This window comes from Cylas formicarius, unplaced genomic scaffold, assembly GCF_029955315.1.
Source record: "Cylas formicarius isolate icCylForm1 unplaced genomic scaffold, icCylForm1.1 PGA_scaffold_10__41_contigs__length_53128322, whole genome shotgun sequence".
Taxonomy (NCBI): domain Eukaryota; kingdom Metazoa; phylum Arthropoda; class Insecta; order Coleoptera; family Brentidae; genus Cylas; species Cylas formicarius.
The window spans coordinates 1,634,489-1,653,316 of record NW_026844214.1 but is presented as its reverse complement, the minus strand read 5'-3'; the positions used below and the strand labels follow the sequence as shown (position 1 = coordinate 1,653,316).

The following is an 18,828-nucleotide window of genomic DNA, read 5'->3' as shown; positions in this document are numbered from 1 at the left end:
GTTTCCCACGAATCCGCGGAATTTCGGACATTTCCGTACGGGTTTGGGAGCGATCGGATGTTTTCGGAGATATTTCCCAAGCTTTGAATTTTGACGTTTGTCAATTCTGACAGTACCCAAAAACTAACGGTCGTAGAAAAAGTATAGTATGCAACACGTTCGGTAAACTTTTAAGTCACTCGTTTATTAAAAACTCGCTCGGCTCGTGTCAAATAAACTCGTGAGTCAAATTCCGCACTTGTTGCATAATATACTATTTTTCACTTAGTACTATGTTTGACGAGCAATTTTTTTGTTTTATTTAAAATTCTTTTTCAACTTCCTGCTCTGATGTTCATTTTCTAATCATAAATAATTTTCTTTTAGAATATAGTATTGCACTATCTTGTCGGAACAAATTTCCTACTCAGAAAAATAACATAACAAATTGCACTAGATAAATAAGACACTAAAATTATAAGTATATATATATATATATATATATATATATATATATATATATATATATATATATATATATATATATATATATATATATATATATATATATATATATATATATATATATATATAAGAAAATAAAAATCTTACAAATAGTTCCTCAGCATAGACTGCCATTTATTTATCTATTTACTTATTCACAAACTCATCAAAGTGGGGTGGGAACAACTCACGAAATGAAAAATAGAATTTAATACATCATTCCATATGTTCCAGATTTAAGGTTACTATATGACAATACACGCCATAAATCACAGTTAGTATGGGCACTTAAAAATTCAGACAATTTCGGTTTATATACGCTGGAGCATGAATATTAATTTGATTTATTAATTGGGTAGGATTACTCATATTATTTAGCAATTTGCTTAAAAAAAAAATACTGCAGACTCATATCTTCTGTTTTGTATAGAATGAAGATTCTATGATGTCAGTCTTTGACATGTGCATTTGGTACATTCCAGTTTTACTGTAATTTAAATATATTAGAAACTTATTTTCATTTTCATTTTCATAACAAGAACTCCGTATAAAAGAACAATATTTAAGTCCACTTCTCACAAATATCTGTGTCTTAAAAGAGAAAGGATTATGATTATCAAAAGCTTTACGAAGGTTCAGTATTTCCAAAACTTTGGCCAACATTGTTCTTCCGATTTTCTATTAAAATTCTACATATTTTTTCTTCCTACTTTAATTCTAACCACAAAAAATTATCAGTATTAAAAGGTAATTTATTTTTTACATTTCGGCCATATATTTTCTGTAAGGTTTGCTGAAATTTTAGACAGCCAATGGAATTATAGCATAAAGGTTTAGATCACCTTCGTTGAGGATATATTTACGCAAAAAGAAAAGATAGCATTTTGAATATTACTCAGTTTTATAACTAACACCATTGGATTAAGTTCGGTGTATATTTCGAAAAGAAAAAATGTTTCAAATGCTCAAGAAATTTTTACAAGAAGAAATTGAAAATGAATTGCAAAGTAGCGATGACGAATTTTATATCGACGCGTCTGAAAATGATAGATTGGATAGCGATAATATTAGTGACTCTACTAGCGGTAGTGATATTATAGTTTGAAAAAGGCAGATAACCATATTTTTACCATCAAGTTCTAGCATCAATGAAGAAAACGAGAATATAACAAAATCAGCTACCAGACAGGATTATATTTACTTCTGGGGATAAAATGGTAGGACCACAAATTCCTGATACTTATACAAAACCCATAGATTTTTTCAAGCTCTTTTTTACCGATGAGCTAATAATAAAAATAGTGGAATGAACAAATAACTACGCTAGACATAAAATAGCACCGAAGAGGTTGTCAAAACGTGGGTAGATACTACAGTAGAAATATTGGTGCGATATTCCTATCCAACTTCCAAAACACCTTTTTTAGTACCATATTAAGAAAAGAACGATTTTTACAAAATTTTTGGAAAACCATCTCTCTTAGGGCTCGAACTCAGAAAGTCAGTCACTATTTAGCTTTCTGGCAAAATAGCTTTCAAAACTAACAACACAATAGGAAAATATTTAATAAACAATAAAACGGAATGTCCAAAATCTTAAAAATCAGGTGTCTACAGGTTGAAATGCGGATCTTGTCCTAAAATTTATATTTGACAAACAGGTAGATCCTTCGAGAAACGCATTAACGAACATAAAAGAGCGTTTATAAACAATAGTCTAGATTCTAATTATGCTACACACTTCAACACAGAAAAACACATTTTTGACGACAATTTTGATATCTGATATTTGATATGACCATGGAGATTAACAAAATGGGACATTCAAATGTATTGCTTAACGTTCAATTAGATTTAAATACCTCTCCTTTATTGAACTTAAATTCTCACAAGAACATTAATTAAGGTTTTATGGTCATTTTTCGTATTTTCGTATATGTAGTAGCAGGTAGTTTGTAAATATTACATTTGATAAAGACACGGTGTTGTGGAAACAATTGTTATGTAAAAATATATAATTTCGTGAAAATCTGAACCTTCAGTTCTAATTTATTTTGATTTTCACTATTTAGATTATTTGGACAAGCAATTCAAAGAACATCTTGTTCCATCAAGAGAGATATCGGTAGACCAATCTGTTGTTGCATTTAGGTGTAAAATTAGTTTTTAACTTACAATCCTAACAAGCCTACGAAATGGGGTATACGAATTTATGTAATGGCGGATGCTAACACCGGATACGTACCGATAGGTACTATACGAGCTTGCCGCTTGCAGAAGGATTGTTAAAACTAAATGTTCATTTGACATATTTATTATATAAAATTTCACAACGGGGCCAAAGCAAAAAACCAATGACACATCTAAAGTTTGTTCGGGAATTGGTTGACGAGATGACAAAAAACTGTGGGCAAATATATATATATATATATAAAAAAATCGGAGTAGACAGACACAGACATATATACGAGTGCAAAGGGTGAAAGTATTTTCGAATCATAAACCAAAGCAGCCCAATCAATAAATAACAAAAGAAAAAGCAACGGACCAAGACTGGAACCCTGAGGAACACCTGACATTGCATAATAATAGTCGGAGTGGTTTATAAACAATTCGCTGCGGTTTCGAATACATATATGAATTTAAAAATTAAACAGTTATTGTGAAAACCAAAATTGTTGGATGAAGGACTTTATGCGATTGTTACCAGCAAAATATATACAAATAACTTTTAATGTCAAATCCCTCAACAATACATTGAGTCATTTTACAAAGATTTGTACATGTATATTTTTTATTTCAAAAAATTTGTTGCCTTGTAGACATTTTGTGCTGCACAAAAATATATATGGATTCAAACATTTTAGCAGGGCAAGAAAGTAGTGATATAGTTTTTACAAATCTCCTGCGTCGGTTTTTGCTGAATCGAACTTGCTGACGTTTCGCCAATCATCCTGTTGGCTTCTTCAGAACTTAACTGAAACTGTTTCAGAAGGAGCCACCAAGGTGATGGTTGCACATGGGCAGGTTTTTGCCTCTTTCAATGCTGAAGGAAATGTTTGTGTTTGTTTTAAAAGGGAGACTAAACCTATTCCTAAGCGGCTCAGCAAAAAAAAAATATAACTTTTAAGATAAGCAAAGGAATACCATCAGGACCCACAGCCTTATTACCCTTGAGGTCTTTGCCAGCATCGCAGACATCCTCAAATCGGACCTCAGGAATACAAAAATAATCAAAAACTTGACGTGACCTATTAGAGTGATCAAAATCATCTTTGACAAAAGCAGCACTAAAACAGGTAGCATTACTGAACTCAACAAGTGTCTGACACTTGAGTCATAGCTCCAAAATGACCTTGAAATGTTTTGCCATATTACCAGCCATATTGAAATAGCTAAATGGCTCAAGATCATTCCAGAAGAAATAAAAATTCTTCCTTACCACAACTTTAAAATCAGCACATAGCACATAGCCTTTTTCAATTTACGTTCCCAATCAGTTTCCCAAAACTTTCAGCCACGAATTTCTCCATTTTCCTTTACTGCTTTCTCAATTTATTTTTTCTTCCATAATGTTTTGTAGTTGCAAAAAATTAAATATTCAATAAAAATTTACAAATACAAAACAAAGAACTTAAACTAACTTTGCAAATCAAGTTTCATTCATTCATTCGATTTAAACGATTTTTTCATTCTCGTTCAAGCGGATAATAGAAAAATTAAAGCGTCTTAAGAAATTCTACATACACGACGATTTGCATCTCGCCTAAAAAATAATCAGAACGTGAATCCATTGTAACGCCGGCTACCCATCAACGGTGGTTTGGTAGTTTAAAAAAAAATGCGTTCATTTTTGTAACATTTTCACGGCTTACCGTTTTGAAAACTTTCTACATTATCCGATATCGCCGCCGATTTTATTCAACTGCACGCGACTGCTGTGCGTTTTGTTTGTTTACCCAAAACCGAGAAAGCATGTCAATTCCTTTTGTTATATGAATCGTGAAATTGACCGCGAGTCATCCACGATCCCTGTTCGCTACGTGTCGATTTTGACAATTTTTTAGACAAATTTCGTAGACATGCTGCTCAAAAGTTCAATTCAAGATGTTTCAAATCATTACGCACCCAAATCTACTCTCTTTGCTCTATGAAACAACGAAAAATCCGTCGCTGGACGGGGCAAGCTCGTAGCGCGTAGCGCGAGGCAGCTTTGTATTTAAAAAAAAAGTCGCTTCGCCTTTCCTTGTCCTAGAGGGACGCATTGTTTTTCTATAGTGCTCCTACGGACAACTATGGAACTTTTGCAAAATCGATGTAATTATATTGTGTACACACCCTGTATAAAGCGTTTTTTACTTATCGCCGAATTTAAAATTCACGACAAACTTTGATAATTACAAAAAATTATACAAGTAATAACGATTTCCAATTATAATATTCCAAGTATCTTGCGCACCCTGTATGATAGACGGAACCTGAAACCCTCTCTCTCGACACAATATTCGAGACTCTTTAAACCAAATTATCCCATGTTTAGTTTTTATTTAAGGCTAATAATTTATCCACGAAAACGGCAATTTTCAGGGCCTTTTAGATTTTTTTCCCATAATTGACACACCCTGTTCCACGTTCCGCGTATATACTTTCCTCTCGTCTCTTCTACTGAGAAGTAACGGACGTCATTGTGAATTGATGAGAATTAATCATCTTCATACACATGGGACATTCTGGAACAATGAAGCTTGGAATTGTTAAAACGTTATGCAAAGAGAGAGATAGAGAGAGAGAGAGAGAGAGAGAGAGAGAGAGGGTATCCAGCCTGGAAAACTAATTTTCGCATAGTATAATCAAGATATCAAGAAACCAAAAGATAACATCAATGAAAGGTCAGTCCAGACATATTCTAGTGCAGACCTACTCGCAGCAAAAATGCTTCTACAGTTAAAGAAGGTAAAAAGAGAGAATATAAACAAAGTAATAGATATAAAATAACTGAAAATCGAAGAGAAGAGAAGGGACGAAAAAAAAAAAACATAACTTGGCGTCCTATATTCAAATGGAACAACTGAACCACCAAGCTCAAAACAGATCCACATAGAGGGTAAAATAAGACACTGAAGACAGCCACAAAAACGACTATGACTGTAAATATAGACAGAAATTGTTATGAGTTCATACGTTTGCGATTGTGAACCAATTTCCGTTGATACCGTTTATGTAGAAAATATACGTTTTTTCAAAAAGTATTTATTTCTGTTCTGTCTTACAAAAAGTACAAAAGTCACCTTACATTTTAAACACACCTCAGTACCATAATTAATTACGCTATTACGTAAGGCAGATTCGTGGAGATCACTTAAACTTTTGATTGAAGAGGATATCGTAATTCTCAAAAACTGGTACCAACACAACCCACTGACTCTAAATTTTGATAAAACCAAATATATGAATGTACATGGAAAATGTAGTTTATAAATTTGGAGGGCTACTGTCAAAATTTTACTGCTTAAGACACTTCTTAACAAGCCAACGATTAAAAACTGTGTTCACGCCCATAACAGAAACGCATCTATCATACGGCATCCTGGGCTGGGCTGGAGTATCGGAAAATGATGTCAAAATTTGAAGACTCTGCAAAAATAGTTTATAGAAGTAATATTGCGCAAACTAAAATTATACCCAACAAATTTGTTGTTTCAGGAGAATGGCCTGTTGGATGAACGGCAACTCTGTTGTCTGTCCGCATTAAAAGATATACAAAAAAAGTAAAAATTCCATTAGATATTACACACCCAGACTTTACCATATGCTACCCGAATATATACAAGAACTGATATAAACATTACGACATTATTGTTTTTTTTTATACCTAGTTTATCTTTCGTTCCCTGTATGTAGTACTTGATTTTTCAAAGATAGACGTTATTATTGTTATAACCCTTTTTGAAGGTAAATTTAATATATTGGTTTCAGGGTCGTATTTCCGTTTTTGTGAACTAATTAACGCAAGATTATGAATCAAATACAAGGGCATATTTGGGTCGAACTTGACACTAACGAAAAGTAACTAAACAAACTAACCGATCTACATGCCAGTTCTCTTAATTCTCTTAATCGACAGATACACACACCTATAAGATAAATAGAGTACAGGAACTTACCCGTACCCTTTGAACTATCCAGGGAAAACAGCCTCGCCGGGTCAGAACTCGACAATCTGGTACATAAATACTGGAAGGATCGCATTCAGATACCTCCGTAATATATACGAACATATTGCAATTTAGATTAACCTATATTATCCCAAGCATAAAAAAAACACTTTTATGCTCTGAAATTATGTATTATGTTGCACAAAAAGAAAATAAAACTCGAAACATACAAAAAAAATACTGAGGCGTAAACAAACCACTGAGATATAACATATAATTTATACATATACAAAACAAAGTTCAAATTCGATAGAAAACAAGTAAAAGTAGATTGTTTTCCAAATAGAACCTGATTTGATACAAAAAAACGCATAATATTTTATGCTGCCTCAGCGCACCACTGGTAACACCCGGCTTCATTTTTGGTGATATTGTACAAAGCATGAAGTATGTAAATGCACATTACACTTATTGCAAACGTAAATTGTGTGGCTGTGGCAGATTCTACATCTCCTTCGGGCTTTATTAGCGTGAACGATCATGAGATGACCTTGATTATCATAACGCACTTTCTTTGAGTAATTGTTTTATCAGTTTTTAAAAATCGCAAAGCAATGTAAGATTTAAAATCAAATCAATCACTTCGTCATCAAAAAACATAAAAAATATTTCAAGCGGAGTTTTTCCAGAAAGCCTATTTTTTATTTCTTCGCATGATCTAAATTCATCGGATATAGGCGTTTTTCCATTTGACAGTAGAAGCAAGCCTGTCGTTTGCAGAAAGCTTGCTACTATTGATACTATTGAATTCCACGGTTTCATCATTTGATGAGTACTATTCTGGTTCAGTAGCCCATGAATCACAGGACTGTTGAAGCACAGCTGTATCATTCGGTGTTTGTAACTTGAAAGTTCCAACTATATCAATTGGTTCCCCAAACTCTTGTAGATTTACGTTATCGTTCATAACTTCTTTGTTAGTCAAAGTATCCACGTCGGGTGAATATTTTTTCACGCTAGTTTTAGCATAACTTTACAAGGAATGGAATGCAATACATAAAAATACGTAAATCCAAATAATACTTACGACTTTCATTGTTATTGTCCTCATCCATCACGATCTCATCCATAGCCGCCTCTAATTCCTTTTAAGCCAAATACGTCGGAAATGCCATATTTTACGAATTGTAACGTTCACTGCGCAAGGCACAAACTAATACTAAAGAACACGCTAATTGTTGGATGTTTATTCTACATGCGCTGACTTGTCTAGACTTGCAATAACAAAGTTTTGTTTCACAGATAAAACCAGTGGTGTATTCACGCACCAGTAAATATTTTCAAAAAATAAAGGATAATCAGTACCGCTTTTGTTAACTTTTGAAGTCATATATAAGACCTTTCCTTTACACATAAATTAGCGATTTCTATGTTTTTATGACCTTTAGTAGTGATAATAACAAAATTTTTAAATGGATGTGCAAAAATGTTTCCTGAATGTGAAAAAAAAATCATAGAATAGGTGGCGCATTAACGCAACACTGTGACAAAATGGGTTAAAGTCTTAACAACGATGCATATCACCTGATGATAAAATAAACTCTTCCATTTATTCGAAAATAATTCGTGGCTTAATCAAATTAAAAACGGTCCATTTAAGTTTGAAATAAAAATTTCAAGTTTCTGCAAATATTCGTTAGTGTCGATCTTAGGCAAGACTGCAGAATAAACATCTGTTGGGATGGGTTTTACCACGGTCCCACAACGGTCTGCGGGTAAGGTAATGTAAAATACTTAAAACGTCAAAGCAATAAATGCACTATATTTTTGGTCGCACAATACTAAACTCCGGCTCATCCTTATAGTATTTTAGAGCTTTTTTGCTAGTGTATCGCAGTTCGAGTTCCTCCTAAAATGGGTTTTACTCAATTTCAGTTGAGGATTGCAGTTTTAGTCACTTTGCACAACATCGATTCGGTGGAAAATATACAAAACCGGAAATTATTGTTAAGCGGGCGTACAGGCCACTTGAAGAAAGTTCCCACGACGCCCAAATACAAAACTAATCTCGACCATATTATCACTTGACGAATTGTTTCGCTTCGTTTATTCGGTTCCGGCGACAGCGACGCGAATTCGTCAAACGATTAAATTAAAATTGAATAAAACCCCGATGAAAGTTCAAGGTGACGGAGAAAGTCCGCAAATATTCGGCTTAAATGGATGAACGATCAAACATAGGGTTCCTGTTTATTTCGCGTCTTTTTTTATTCACGTCACGGTTGCCAGTATTATTAAATTTGAACTGAGGTGGCTTTTACTTGACGAAAATCCATTTAACACAATTAAATTAGAACAAAACAGGTTCAGATTTTCACAGTTATTTATTACTTTAATCAAAATATGACAATATTCCGACATATATAATCAAGTAGTATAATACGACCAAAAATGTAGTGCATTTATTGCTTTGACGTCTTCAGTATTTTACAGTACAGTGGAATGAAGCAGATGTTCCCTTGTTGGAAGAAGACATGGATAACAATGCAGAATTTGAAGATGAAGTGGAGACGGTAGTCGAACCTAATGACAATTTAGAAGACATCTTCGGATGCTAAACAAATTGTTTTGAATGTTTACAATTTTATAAGAAATTCAGAAGGGGAAGTGGGAGCAGCAAAAAAGTGACATGACCAAAGTTCCGAAGTCAGTTATCAGAAAAATTCTTGCAAATGGGATAGTCTTTAAGGAGCAACATGCAGATCTAATTAGACGAATAAGCTACGACGCTTAAAATGTGAATAGTATTTTTACCCTACAAGAACTGGATAAAAAAGTACTGACAGATTTAAACATTAGTTGTGCCAAAGAGTCGCGTACTTTTTTAAAGAAAATGGAGGGTGGATTATTTAAATGCAAAATAGGCCAATAGTGTATTTAGACGAAACATGCTTCGACTCTTACGACACAGGCAAAAAAGATTGAAAATATACTTATTTCCTGCTTGTTAGTGTAAGTAGATAAATTCGTAGGACGCTCCTGGAATGGTTACCAATAAGGGTCCACTGGGCAGGGTGTTTTATAAGGGACTGCGGTTTTGGAGTAATAAATATTAGGGGTCGGTTGTAAAAGTACTATATTTCCCATTTTAGTAATCTCCATAGCTTCCAACAAATTTAGTTTTTATTAGTTATAGTCGAACTTCTGTATTTCTGAGTTTAAATGAATGGTACAGTTAGAATCCGAACTTTTATTTTTATACGCCATTTTATGTTGGTTAATGTTCGCCCTGTTAGTTCGATATAAATTTTGGGACATGATCCACAGTCCAACTTGTAGATTCCGCATTTTTGGGTTTTCATTGATTTAGTTTTAATGTTTCTTAAAAATTTTCCAATGGTGTTTTCAGATTTTTTTTAGTTCAACCTCCAAAATTATATTCTTTAATTAAACTGCCGAGTAATGCCAGTTAAACTTTCAACAATATTAATAAAAATTTTAGAATATCATATTACCTTTCAACCTAATCGAACTAATCAACATGGTTAAAGACATTAACATTACTCCAGATTCCTCTGACGCCCAAAATCTATTTCCTAACATTCCATCGATTGACATAATAAGCAGTAGACCATATTCTTACTCAGAGACAAGTCAACCCTATCGTAAAACAAGCCTTGATAGATAGTTTCATAGTTTGTTTAGACCAAAATTATTTTGAATTTAATGGTCAATTTTTATTGCTAAAGAAGAATTAATTATGTGAAACCCACTTAGTCCACTACTTGCAGAAATTATCATCTACAATTTAGAAAATATCATACATAAACATCCTCTAAGTAAGGAAATTTCTCTGATGGTATAGATACGTAGATGATGTTTTTGCTTGCTGTAATTATATTAACTCCATATATAAGCATATAAAATTTACCATAGAGACGGAAACTTTTTACACAACTTAGATTTTTCCAATTACCATAAACCCTCAGAAAATTTTGAAAAAGAATTAAATGTTATAAAACAAATAGCATTTAACAATGGCCACGAACCCTCTTTGATAGATAACATAACTAAAAAACTCTATAACTACTAAATAACTCTAAACTCTATCTATCCCATATTAAAAACCGAAAACAAAATTTATAAAACAATAAAATTCATAGGAGAACCTAGCAAGAAAATTTCGAAACATCTATCCAAATTTGATATTAAGATTAAGATAAAACAATAAAATTAAATCAATGAAAACTCAAAAATCCGGAGTCTACAAGTTGAAATATGGATCATGTCCCAAAATTTATATCGGATAAACAAGTAGAACATTTAAGAAACGCATTAACGAATATAAAAAGCGTATAAAAATAAAGGTCGGATTCTAACTATGCCATTCATTTAAATTCAGAAATACACAAGTTTGATGATAATTTTGATATTTTACAAAAGCAGAAAACTAAATTTGTTGGAAGTCATGGAGATTAATGAAATGAGATATTCGAATATATTACTTAATGACCAGTTGGATTTAAATGAGTCTTGATTGTTAAATTTAAATTTCTAACTCTACAACGGTAATTAAGAATCTCTTACCACCTGATTATATAGATCCTGCAGACGTTTTGCCAAGACCTCACTCGGCATCTTGAATGCTCGCGCTCCGAAGTGTTCGAAGTGTTTTCGAAGCGCGAGCATTGAAGATGCCAAGTAAGATCTTGGCGAAACGTCCTCAGGACTCTAAAATGTAAAAGGGAAACACTCTACCACAAAAACAAGAAAACACACTATACTCGTCAATACATCAATTTGCCATCAATTAAACTCTAACAGTAGAGGGGCACAATACTCCTTGCACAAATAGAGAACCACGTGTTAGCCATTAGTAAAGGCTGCACAGGTTAAAACAGCAAAACAAAGGAAACTTATGCCTTGACAACTAGGCATTAATTAACAAGTGAAATAACCACAAAGCCACAACAAAAATGCACTCAATTTGATTCTGCCGGAGATAATCCGCTCAACGGCATTTTTTAAAAAAGGCAGTTGGGAAAATGGCCAGGCACATATAAAGAAAACTTGACAGACCAAAGAATCACACGTTACAAAATCAAAGAATACACGGCAAAAACCAAACAGCGACCATTAGCATCGAACTTACGTTTAACCACGGTGAAAAAAGCACAGACAATAAATTTCAGTATTGGACTAGATCACAGACCCACAAAATTTTACACCTAAAACTCCCTCTCTCTATATTGGTCAATATTGGGCGATCCCGTAGTTATTTTGTGCAATAAGTTATCAGTAGCCCGTTACTGTCTACAAAACGTCTGGATTCCTTCTCCGTCGGTTTTTTGAGTCGAACTTGCTAACATTTTTAAGTTAACTCTCGTTAATGGTTAGCTTTTGACCCAACGTTTATAAAAGAAACGCCTCTCTATTTCCCCTTAAGATTTTCGGGTTTGTTTTGAAACACCTTATAAATTTCCCGACTCACGAAATAAACAAAACAAAAAACAAAAATTATTATTAGTGAATGGAATAACATAAAATGAAGAAATATATTAAAAATAAACATACTACCTGTGACAATAGCTATATTAAAATTAAATAAGACTAATTAAAACAAATATGCATTCTTTTTGACATTAATAATGATACTTTTTACAAAATTTCTGGAGTTTCAGTCAAGCTCTAAAGAAGCCAACAGGATGATCGGTGAAACGTCAGCAGGTTCGACTCAGCAAAAACCGACGTAGGAGGAATCCAGAAGTTTTGTAAAAAGTATTACAGTAGCCTGTGGAAGTTTCTTTCAAAAATTAATAATTATGGGATTTTTATGGGCTGTCTCAGATTTTATCGCCATTTTGGAGCTTTTTCTAGAATTAATTTTATTTTATTTACAGATCATGCCTCCTGTTAGATGGAAATACGTACTTCACGGTAAGTAAAATAAAATGTACATTTATATTGTACTTCGCAAATTTTTGATGCCCCTCATAAAACGTCACATCACGCGGGACGTTTTCTAAATAGCCGTTTCGCAGGATCAATTTACATTTATAGTTTGTTTATAAATTTTCTGCTCCGATTAACGCGGCTACTTTCCCATATTTTAGCGCATTATCCCCCACTCCTTGCAATTGCGTAATCCGAGATGTAGCCGGACTGATAACAACCCATTTGTTTATGTCGCAGTCCCACCCACTTAAAGGAAGAGAAAGGAAACTCAGAGAAGTGGCCCGACACTTGTGCGTAGTAAAACCATTTCCACGCGATTTTCACGTTTGCCCGTAACTTATACGTACGATAATTAACCCAAATATTTCGTAACTTTTTTTAGACGTTTTATTCAATTTATTGGTCGCATATGGTCATTGTTATGGAACGCGGCGCGGTAATTAGCGAAAGTGGCGTGTTAATTTGAATGGGAAATGCATAAAAATAAAAAACGACCACCGAAAGAGATGGTTCTAGATATTAAAATATTATAATGATGTTCATTAGTGTTGGTAAAAAATAAATTTCCCTTTCACCCCGTTTGTATTTCAAATTGCAAAAAAAAACGACCTAAATACACACATCGTGCCTTGTCCCCCTCTCCACTCTGTTTACGTGTGAGTTTTTTATTAAATGCGCAATTTTTTGTGCATAAATTAATTCTTACTTTAAAATACAAACAAAAAAAATGTGGGAAAAAACTTGTTTCATTAAAAATATGAAGATTTATCTTTTAACTTGGTATAATCATTTTAAACTTTCAAAAGAAGGTCTTCTTTATTGGGAGTTGAAGTGAATATGGATTCCTTTTGCTTGTTTCAGTTTTGCTTCCAGGATCGGTGATTTATTTTAGGTTAAGGTCTAATCTCAAGAAAATGAACTAGGTGCTCCATTTTATTTTTTTTATCAGCTAGCTAAATCTGAAGATATTTTAGTTTTATTCGTTAGTTTGTTCTCCATATTGATTAGGGCTTCATAGTCACTAGACACTTCTCCTTGTCTGGTGCTCTGATGTGGTGCCGATGGTTGCTGCTTTTAAATAAGCTTTGCAAACAGCTGTCCTACCTCTCTATCTGTGAAAATTTTACCAGAATTATTCTGAATGATTCGTCAGAGTTGTATATTCAATCACTTTAAGTTCCCTAATCAAATCAAAAATCATCATCATTTCAATTCAATTAAATCCAATTGAACGTCCCAGCTTGAGAGTTTTGTTGAACTGGTGTCTAATATAGTTTCTTTCAGTAAACTCTTGACAAGATTCATTTATGTAGTTAGTCAGTTCAGCTTCTAGTGCTTCTGTGAAAGTACATTTAAATCTGCCTCTAGTTTCAGGTAACATTCTGTTTTCTCTATTTTTTATTACCATATTGCCGCAGTATTGCTCAAGGCACATCGTAAACTTGATGAACTGCCGCATTTTCGTTTTCGACATTGCGCCAATTAAAAACTCTTCTGGCCACGACCGGAGTTCACTTTTTCTCTTACAGTTACGCACCATCTGAAAAACAATATGTTAATACTCCCTGCGGTAAGATGACAAGTTCGTCAACTTACACCCAAGACAATTTATCACAAAATCGTTATACATAAAAACAAACATTAACAAAAATTAGTCCTACTTATAAATAAGCATCAGTTGGGAAAAGTCTTAACCTCAATTTTTGTACAAAACCTTAATTTAATGCGTAGTTTTACGACGACTAGACTAACCAGTAAATAAAATTTCAAGTATAAATGCGAAAGTAAAGACAGTGCCACCTATCTTTGTAAGCTATAACTAGGTCTGGACTAGCTATCACTAATATTGGTGCAGACATTTTTTACGAGGCAGTAACAAATTTAAAGAAAAAAGTTTCATTTGCGCCGGGTGGGGGGGGTCCCAACACTTACGCAAGCATTGTAGAATGTCAAATTTGGGTCTCCTACAGTCCAAAGTGTTTAACGTGTAGCAAGTTATAGCATAGTATATTATTAATAGTATAGCACAGTATACATTAAATTAGAGATAGAGGGGCCAACTTAACGGTCCAGAAATTTATAAAGCGTTGAGGAGTTAAAATTTTAAATGTTGAAAGAATAGGATTATAATAATTATGATCCTCAATGACGTATTCTTTAAATTGATTATATATACAATTCCAAAAGCACGATATCAAATATAATTTGTAGATGGTAAGTGTATCCCGACATTTTTAGAAATCTTCTCGAATATATAACTTCTAACCAATGCAAGAAGTTTGTCATTTTTGTTATTTATGCAATAAGTATAACTGAGTATTTCGTTTTTTTCTTTCAACTCTCTAGGCTAATTTAATTATTGTTGTCGTTATTAGTTAACATTATTATATTTTATACCGATGTCAAAGAGAATTGATAGGTATAGGTAGATTTTTTGTTCTATTGCCATATTACACTTAAGATATTTTTTCTTTGCTAGCTCATAGATGACCTGAGCTAAGCAAAGAAATAATTTATTTGGAAAACTATAAACCCTATTATATAATAAAAATAATAATAATAAAGCTTTTAACAAAGTTCAGATTAGAATTGGTAACGACGAATGTAATATAACCAGATCCTATCAAATTAAGCTTTATTTCTGGGTATGATTACGAATATACTCACCGAAGTAATTATTAACGAATTGGGTTAGTGGATTGTAAATTCATTTAGTCGTTCGATTTTGAACGCATTCATTTAGAATGGGAGTTTTACATGGTATATGGTTGTATACCTTCACGAAGTTTGTCGGGTCAAAATTTCGTAATCGCTAGTTTATACTACCTGCTGGATATAATGATCGAGTCGAACACCGATAATAAACATACAAGTAATAGTTGGACAATTATATAGTGCTATAACTTATTTATTTTATTTATTTACTTATGGACTGTTCTTTGGAAATAACATATTAGTAAGTGGCGAGACGTAAGATGACTCAAAGAGTATAAGATAGAGGGGAAGGTCCCGTTACGAATGCCATCTATTGTTTTTGTCTAAGTACTAAAGTACTGTCATGGCGGTTTAAAGTAATGCGTCATACTGAAAACACTACAGTACCTTGTAACGGATAACAGCACTTTATTTATATTTTAATAAAAAAAAAAATAATTAGAAAGCATGGTTCGGTGTAATGTGAAAGGATCTCCAAGAAGACCAGAAAAAGTTAAGACCATTCTTTTTTTTATGGCCAAAAAAAGAACAAATGTAAGTAATATACGCGTTAAATTTATAGCGTCTCAAAAATAAATTATTGATTATCGATCAACTGTTTTTACTATACTAGTAAATATTTATATCCTGTAAATTTGGTTTTGTTAAATGTTTTCTAATTAAAATTGATAATATAATATCAAAAATTGATTTATAAATTTAATTGCATAGACGTCAACTATGGAAGGATTTTGCTCAGTATAAAGTGTCTTCATACAGACTACGAATTTATTCCGATCATTTTGAAAGACGTTATATCAAGAAAAATACACCACCCAAACAATTATTAGTACCAAATGCTGTTCCCACTTTATTTCCCCCTGATAATATTTTGAAGATGCCCGAGAATATGCCAAAACCTCCTTTGACAAGTGCTTTGGAAGGTATTGCTTTAAAAGTAATTCAAAGTAAAACTTAGTTAATTTTTGTCGTAGTAAAGTAGAAAAGTATTGCTAAAAGCTATAATGTTATTGATATTACACATGAATGCTCACATATTGACAAAGGCATTACTTGAGAAGTACGCAAGGCTACTGATAATGTACCAGCTTTAATTAATTTAATTAATTGTCTTTAATATTCAAATTCATATCGTTTTTCGTTTGTATCGAGCAAAAGAACCTGGTAAGGCGATAGAAAATGAAATAAATCCAAAAGAAGATAAAATGCAGAAAATATAATTAAAAAAAAATACATAAAGAAATTCAGTTATATTCAACTGAGAGATAGCTATTTGAAAATTATGACTGTTGTAATAAGCAGCCTTACGATTTTCCATATGTTTATTATTTCAATACCAAAGAAAATGTGAGATTTGTAACAGAAATATCCTGTTTTTAATAATTGTAAATAATTGACAAATATAGTTACTACTGATTAAAACAAATAGAGAGTATTTTAAACGGCTCTAATTAACATTTTTTCATTTTGGAGATGATAAGATTGGAAAATTGTAAATAACTTAACATTTTTCGAAATTCCATTGTAACCCATCCCGGGAAACGAAATATTCCAACTTTACCATATTAACAGTGAATAGTATTCAATGTTTTCAATTTATTCTAGCTTCAATATCAGTGTAAAATTATTTGATTATAAAAGCAATTCCTATCCTATTTAGTTTAACCTTTTTCTGTCACCATTTTTTCTACTAATCACAAACAAATTAAGTTCACGAATCTTACAAAGCACCATCTACCACATCATCACTATTTTTTTTATTTTTATTTTAAGACGAACGAGAAATATGCCTACATTGTTTACTAATTCCGAAAAACCGAAATCTAACGCAGAATTAGAATAGTTGTCATTCATCAACAGCAAAAATTGAATATATCGGCGCATTTGTACTCAAAACTGAGCCCAGAATTATCAGCTTTTCAATTATATTCCTTGGATGCTACAACATTATTTTTGAATAATTTTTGCTGCTTCTGGGAAGCACGATTCATCAGACGTGATCTCAAAAAGACTGATATTGTAACATAAAAAAAATAAACAACAGGAAATTGTTTAAATTCGCACAATCAACTACTGAAAAAATACCAATGAAAAAACCAAAGCAAAGCGACGACCAAAGAGGAAAAAACAAACCAAAGTGAAGACCAATAAAAAAAAATTAAGGAAAAGATTGAGTAAAATGTATATATTTTAGTTACCTGCTGTAGTCATGTAAGCAGAAATATTTTTATATGTTTATTTAATTGTTAAACTCTTATATACGTTAAAGCATATTTTCGTATCTACATTTCTTTTATTAAAATATATTTTTTCATATTACTAAGTGCAATGATAGATTTGTAGCTGTTTCAGCAGTGATTAGCAAAAGAATAAGTTTTTTGAAAAATTATTATTATTATAACTAATAGGTGTCTTTTAAGAAAACTTTTATTATTATGAGAGAACTTTATTTACACCAAGTTTTATATTTTGTTTTTAAATACAACAAATGTTATATCATATGATTTACTACAGAAAAGCGTGATTTTAGCTGATTTTTTGATTATTTTAAGATTATTACCAATCATTTTTTTATTGCTATGTATTTTCACATGTTCATTAATTTAATAAATTTCAATAATTTCCAACTAACATAAATGACATATTTTTTTTTACATTTTACCTTTCAAACTTTAAATTGTATTGAACCGTACGTCCCGCTAATTTTCCGTTTTCATGACTGGACACTAGAGGGCGTTGCAACTCGTGTACGCTTTTTAACATTGCCACTAATGGGAGCCTTTCCCTCTATTTTATACTCTATGAGATGACCTATGTTTTCGTGTATTACATATAAACATTCAAATATACTATATACATTTATACAACATATATAATACAGTTTTCACAAGTTAGCACCATTTGTTTTTAAAACTAATGTGATCAATTTCATAAAAAAAATAATGACTGTTAAGCAGTCATTATTTTTTAGTATGTTAAGTTATGTTTTAGTATGTTAAGTAATCCCCACAACGTTTTTTCCAATTCTCGAAGCACTTCTGGGTTCTTCCATTGGAACGACTGGGCTTTGGTTTTGACGTCCATATAACCACGATTCGTCCCCAGTTATGAAATTTCAGGATCATCATTGACGTCGTTTAACAGCTCTCGAGCGCCGCTACTTCCCTACTTTTGTTCAAAATTGCTGCTACACGTTTTATGCCCAAAACTTCGGAAAAAATGGCATGGCACTAGAAACAAAGACGCCGACGTCTTCAGCCACTTCTCTAATAGTGATTAAACGATTTTTCAACACCATTTGTTTCACTTCTTCGACGTTTTCATCAGTTATTGACGTGCTGGGGCGTCCAAAGCGAGATTATATGTTCGTGAGGTTAGTAAACATGAATAAACAAATAAACAAATTTTGACATAAAATTATATCTGTGTTTAAAAAACAATAATACTGGTTTTCAACGAATTGGTGATCAAGACAAACCTTGGGCACCAAGTTGTGTTTGTAAGGCAAAGCTCAAAGAGT

General features: G+C 32.5%; 1 protein-coding gene across 5 annotated transcripts in view; it reads left to right on the top strand.

Moving 5' to 3' along the window:
* Positions 1-18,828, top strand: part of LOC132696996 (uncharacterized) — a 59,989-nt gene that overhangs the window by 22,280 nt on the left and 18,881 nt on the right. For 4 of the 5 annotated variants that reach the window (XM_060662260.1, XM_060662227.1, XM_060662234.1 and 1 more), the window contains one exon: positions 12,539-12,575. In XM_060662260.1, coding sequence (XP_060518243.1) covers positions 12,539-12,575 — 37 coding nt within the window. Of the gene's footprint in view, positions 1-12,538; positions 12,576-18,226; positions 18,682-18,828 lie in introns of those variants that run through there. The other variant, XM_060662251.1, reaches the window with a different exon arrangement.